The sequence below is a fragment of the Candoia aspera genome, chromosome 7 (assembly GCF_035149785.1).
Source record: "Candoia aspera isolate rCanAsp1 chromosome 7, rCanAsp1.hap2, whole genome shotgun sequence".
NCBI lineage: Eukaryota > Metazoa > Chordata > Lepidosauria > Squamata > Boidae > Candoia > Candoia aspera.
Window position 1 is genome coordinate 68,127,247 of NC_086159.1, and position 6,392 is coordinate 68,133,638.

At 41.1% G+C, this 6,392-nt stretch overlaps 1 protein-coding gene across 2 annotated transcripts in view; it reads left to right on the top strand.

Moving 5' to 3' along the window:
• SLC26A3 (solute carrier family 26 member 3) overlaps window positions 1-6,101 on the top strand; it is a 31,731-nt gene extending 25,630 nt beyond the window's left edge. For both annotated transcript variants that reach the window (XM_063307991.1, XM_063307993.1), the window contains 4 exons: window positions 1,241-1,295; window positions 3,314-3,462; window positions 4,428-4,493; window positions 5,667-6,101. In XM_063307991.1, the coding sequence (XP_063164061.1) occupies window positions 1,241-1,295; window positions 3,314-3,462; window positions 4,428-4,493; window positions 5,667-5,690 (294 nt within the window). In that variant the 3' untranslated portion in view covers window positions 5,691-6,101. The remainder of the gene's footprint in view (window positions 1-1,240; window positions 1,296-3,313; window positions 3,463-4,427; window positions 4,494-5,666) is intronic.
• The last annotated feature ends 291 nt before the right edge of the window (window positions 6,102-6,392 follow it).

Sequence of the window (6,392 nt, forward strand, 5' to 3'; positions counted from 1 at the left end):
AGATCATGTGTTTATACAATTCTGTATCGCTGCTTAAGTAGGCTAAAAAAGCTAACGTTGTGAAACACAGCGTTCGTGACTAAGAGAACAATCAATTATTACAATTATTACAATTATTATATTTCTAATCCCCATCGCTGTTGTAGTACTTTCAAATATCTAAATCACTGCAGCTGTATTCCTTCATTAATCCTTGTGTCAGGTCTGTAGGCAAAGCCAGTATTATTCCCTATATGCAGCTGTGGGGAAAAAGAGCACTGGGATTGATGGAGGTGGGCCGTAAGCTCATGACGGAGGCCAGATCTGAACAGAGAATTTCTTTCTTCACACTCTCAGCTACACAGCTGAGAAGATGAATCTGGGCCACTAGTCCACCTTTCCAAGGGACCGGAACTGCAACTTCCAAGGACCGTGGTGTTTTCCTCGACTCATATAACTGCCACAAAGAATTCAGGAATGTTACAATGTAAAGAATAATTGACAAGAGGACAAGAGAAGAGCTATGTTAGAAACTTGTAGAATATATTTTGTCCTGCTGTGACCGATTTGGAGTGAAAAAACATATTGCTGCTAATTCCATGGAAGCAGCATCTGCCAATGGGGTTGAAGCGAGGTAAATACTCATCTGCTGTTACTGCTAATCATACTGATGGCAGAGGGACTGCAGCAGTGCTGTGCTGGCAGTTGTGGGTGGCAGCACCTAGCTGAGCTTGACTGATCTCAAAAGCTAAGAAGGATTAGCTCTGATTGATACTTGGATGGGAGAAACATTCCAGGGGTTGTGGGCCAGACTGGGAAATCAAAGGACATCACAGAAGAAAGCAGTGGCAAAGATTTCCATAATGCTACCAACAGAACTTCATAGGTACCATCACCAAGAGTTGTGTGCCGCCTGAAGGCCTCTTAACCATTTTAGCAGCGGTAGAGTTGTCCTTCTCAGCTACTTTTTAAAGGAAAACTGTATGAATCCTATTGCCAACTGACTGTGTACAAGGAATGCAAGGGTCTCCTTTGCTGCAAATACGGTATGTGGAAAAAAATGGTATGTTTTGTATTGGTATAGTGTAAGACACGGAAATCCTACATTCCCACATACAAGGGTACCTCAGTATGCAGAATTTCTCTGACTCTGAAACAATCCCAGATCCATCACTCTTGTTCTTAGAAGGCTATTCCTTTAAGTTATTGTGTATGCCTTTGTCTACCTAGCGTTAAATACCACCCATTTCTCTTTTAACAGACTTTGAGAGAATTCATCCGGGTTGATGTCGAAGTCTACATTGTAGGCGCACACGGTAAGCTGACCCTGTTCCATTCATGACTTTAAAAGAGCAATGACGGTCTCAAAATGTGCGTCTCACATAGGCTGTAGCCTAGTCTCCAATCTGAAATACATTTTTTTTAAAAATGGATCTTACCAAGTATTTAAAATGGTTTTTTATTACAAGAAAGGATGGAAGGTTTATAAATTAAAAAATTGAAACTAAACAACATAATTTGAAAAACAATGCTTCTATTTATATTAGTTCCAGTTCTAGCTCTAGTTGTAGTTCTAGTTCTAGCTCCAGCATAGGCTCCAGCTCTGGCTCTAGTTCTGGCTTTAGTTCTAGTTCTAGTTCTGGGTCTTGCTCTGGTTCTAGTTCTGGTCAGTTCCATTTCCAGTTCTAGCTCTGGTTCTAGTTCCAGTTCTAGTTCTAGTTCTAGTTCCAGTTCCAGTTCCAGCTCCAGTTGCAGTTGCAGTTCTAGTTCCAGCTCTGGTTCTAGTTCTAGTTCTAGTTTCAGTTCTAACTTTGGTTCCAGTTCCAGTTCCAGCTCCAGTTGCAGTTGCATTTCCAGCTCTGGTTCTAGTTCTAGTTCTAGTTCTAATTCCAGTTCCAGTTCCAGTTCTAGCTCTGGTTCTAGTTCCAGCTCCAGTTGCAGTTCTAGTTCCAGCTCTTGTTCTAGTTCTAGTTTCAGTTCTAGCTTTGGTTCTAGTTCTAGTTCCAGTTCCAGTTCCATCTCTGATTCTAGTTCTAGTTCTAATTTCAGTTCTAGCTTTGGTTCCAGTTCCAGTTCTAGTTCCAGCTCTGGTTCTAGTTCTAGTTTCAGTTCTAGCTTTGGTTTTAGTTCAAGTTCCAGTTCCAGTTCCAGTTCCAGTTCCAGTTCCTATACCAGTTCTACCTCTGGTTCCAGTTCTAGCTCAGGTTCCAGTTCCAGTTCCAGTTCTAGTTCCAGTACTGGTTCTGGTTCTGGTTCTGGTTCTGGTTCTGGTTCTAGTTCCAGTTCCAGTTCCAGTTCCAGTTCCAGTTCCAGCTCTGGTTCTAGTTTCAGTTCAAGGTCTAGTTCCAGTACTGGTTCCATCTCTGGTTCTGGTTCTGGTTCTGGTTCTGGTTCTGGTTCTGGTTCTGGTTCTGGTTCTGGTTCTAGTTCTTGCCCTGGTTCATGCTGCCTGGGGAATTCTGGGAGGTTGAGAAACCCTACTCTAGGGACTGTTCTTTTTGTTTTGTTTTGTCTCCGATAATTCCAGTGTTAGTCTCAGTTCCTCTGAGGTTTGTGACATGAAAAAGCAAGGCAACCCATAGGTGCTCATGGATAGTAAGAAGCTCAGCCATCCCTCTCACTGGGTAGACTGACATGGAGTGAGTAGCAGTATTGTGTTCCTATATTTAAAATAAGGGTCTCAGATACCTTAAAATATCTACAGAAACAGGAGGAGGAAGAGTCACAGCCAGCTGTATTTTCAGACTGGTAAGATTCTGTTACTATAACCTTACAATAAAGGTGGTGTTAGCCCATTCCTTCTGTTACCTGACCATTGCCTTGGCTGCAGCTCTTCCTCCTCCTGCTTCTGAAGATATTCCCCCAGACCAGTAGGAATTTACTTTTATTTAATAATTTATCAACATTAAATTGCCTTTCCATTCCTAAGATGTCCAAGACAGCTGAGAAATAAAACTAAATCTAAACAATAGGTAAGTCCCCAAGTGGATAAAAAGATCAAGATGGCAGCAGGCATGACTGTATGATTGAACCCTTGCCCCTCTCTTATTGACATTTTTACCTCCCTACGGATGCCCCTGTAAAATAATACTATACATGGATGTGTATTTTAAAAAAGCTGCTTTAAAAAAGTAATAATTGCACTCATGATGTTAGACACTGCATTCCTGCAAATGAGATACTGAATCTGAAAGGAAGTATGTGGAACAAAATTAAATGATACTGTTTAAGGACTAGTTGCACCATTTTTTAGGCCTGTAATTCTGTTTCTCTCTCCCCCACATCTCTCTTTTTCCCTTCCCTTTTTTTCTTTTCCAATCCACCCCCCACAAAGATGGCCTTCTGGAGAAGCTACAACAATGTGGATTTTTCAATGATGAAATTAAGCCATCCATATTTTTTCTGACCATTCACGATGCAATTTTATATATATTGGTGAAGAAGGATATTGTAACCTGCTCATCAAAACTCAAAGCCATTAAGGTGAGGATATACAGTATATACATGCAATTATTGTACTTTTAAGCAGAACTTAAAACCATGCATATCCAGAATATAAGGGAAAAAATATAATTTAAGATCTGGGGATCTGGGGTGACTGGAACTTTGCAACCAAGAATTATCAACCTGTTGTGGTTTCTGTTTTCCACCTGGGCTTCCAGCATCTTATTGTCTTCCTCTAGAACCACTAGTATGTATCTACTGTTAGTTTGGAGGGAAATAGCATTAATATTGGCATTAAGCTAATGTTTCTCAACATTGGAACTTTAAGTCGTGTGGACTTCAACTCCCAGAATTCCCCAGCCAGCTGTGCATGGGGAATTCTGGGAGTTGAAGTCCACACATCTCAAAGTTGCCAAGGTTGAGAAACACTGCATTAAGCTATTGTCAAGGCCCAGATAGCTGGCAAAATAGAGAGGGCCATGCAGATTTCAGAAAGGCACCTTTAGTGCTACTTGGGATTAAAAGCATAACCTTGAAAATTGTAAGAGTAAATTCTCAGGCAGCATTATAGCAAGCCAATTAAAGCAGCAGGGTCTCCTTGAAATATCTCCTTCTCATGGCCCTGATCTCCGGGATGAGTTGCCTCTTCTCACACCCACTGAATTATTCCTTCACTGCCTGCTTCCCACAGATTTCTACAACCCTCTTTTTCCGTACAGAAGATGGACCAATACGGGAGTGTCTGCAGGGTATGATCAAAAAAGTCTAGATGGTGGCCACAATGGTATGACTGAAGTTCCACCCCTTTTTCATGTGGCTGCCATCTTAGCTTTTCTAGACCATAATCTACAGACACCCCTGGACCAATAACTTCATGTAATTTATTCTGGAAATGTAGGTAATCCAGCTGAGACTGCTGGAAGACTGACTAACTACAAATCAACAGAGATTTTTAAATTTTAAAAAAATCCATTGTTACCAGCAGAACATTTATTCCATTACAGGAAAATGAAAACAAAGATCACTACATAATTAACACAAATGGAGGACTGCGCAATCGGGAGCTAACGGTAAGGCCCTCTTCCCCATCTCAAGTGTGATCAATAAAGTTGAGGGCCGACTGGAGTGTGGAAGAAGCTCTCCTAGAGGGCATGAGGGGACTGAATTTTGATGGGGAGGAAAGCAGACAAGAAGCACTTCTAATTACAAACGCTTTCCTTTTTTTTTTTGGAATACACTGGTGCAAATGCCCTATTTCCCATTACTAAGTCTGTTTCTTCTGGATCCAGCTCACTTCTGGTGACCACCTAGGCCCAACATTGTTTTTGGCAACTTGCTGTTGCTTTCTTCCTATTCTATCCAATAGTCCTGGGATTTCCTAGGAATTTCCCAGCCAAGTACCAACCTGGGCTGACCCGCTTAAGCTTTTTTGGCATGAGCTGCTAACCTACTGAGCTCTTTCCTACTATAGTAGGATTAAACCAGGTTGGGCAACTCAAAACCCCAGCCTAACCCCAGGATCCGTACCACTGAAATGAAGCAGCACATTACTGACTTGGGGGAAGCAGTTTCTCTGCTCCTCTCCCCCTCCCCCAATGAATGCTCAAATAGTGTCATGAATACTGATGGTGAGCAGGAGGGGGCCCCTATGCAGGGGGGAAAACGCATACATAGTACTGAGGAGTTGAGCAGCCATTCAAAGAGACACAGAACAGACCCACCTTGACTTTGGGGTTTATCTGTCTGGGTTTTCCCACGCTTCTTCAGTTTGTTAGGATTTTCTGTCTAATGTAGCAGTAATAAAGCACTAGAGACCTATTCCTTGTCTCAGCATGGTTCCTGGCTGTTAGGACAAATAGCTATGTTAAGTTTCTGGTAGTGCTAAAAGAAAGACAGTTTGGTGTAGTGGTAAAGGTGTTGGACTAGAAACCAGGAGATTGTGAGTTCTAGTCCTTCCTTGGGCATGTAAGATGGCTGGGTGTCTTTGGGCCAGACAGTCTCTCTCAGCCCAACCTACTCCCAATAGGAAGTAGGAGTATTATGCACACCGCCTTGAATTGTATGAATAAAGGAGGGATATACATCTAATAATAAAAAATTTTTTAATGGCTAGCTTGGCCTAAAAAATACCCACCAGCACCCCAATTTAAGCCTCAATGTCAGTCCCTGACTTTATTCACTTGAAATATCTTAAATGTTGTTTGGATCGATATATAGTTTGTTTCCTTCTTTCAATCCCACAGGAATCATCAGAAACAAAACTGTAGAAGCACAATTGGCAAAGAACCATAGCGGAGTATGAAATTGTTGAGAAAATGAAGGAAGCGTTGGCTCTCTAGCAGGTCTCCGCATTGAGTGATGTCAGAGTTGAAGCCCTGTCCCCCCTGCAGGTGCACAAGTCACACACATATACACACACATGCCTGTACAAAAGGGGGTGGAGCTTCAACTGGATGCCATGCCTGCCATCCGGCAGATTTTGATCCCTCCATGGATGCTCTGGCATCATAGGCAACCATTTTTGCCTTGGAAAGCACTTTCTTAACCAGTTTATATGTGTATACGAATGTGTATATAAAATATTATGTTATATGAAAATCCTGATCTCAAACAGTACTGAAGTATCAATCTTCAGTACCAAAAGATTAAATATCAATTTCAATATAGTTCCATATGCATATACATGTAAATAATGTAATTCCATTTATAGGTTAAAAATTGTACATTCCCATGTTGTAAATATGATACTTTGAAACGTTTTTCATTTTTTTTGGTACCTTAAGTTTTATTATGTAAATATTCTTTGCATAAAAGACTTTTTAAGCTACAACTATAAACAAAAGGCTATAGTTTACTGGGGGGGGCGGTTGAGTGAATGTAAAAACACTAAAAATAAAATAATCTTTTAAAAAAGGATTAAGGACTACAGATGTAGTCCTACATCAGCCAAAAAGATGCTTTGGGGCAGA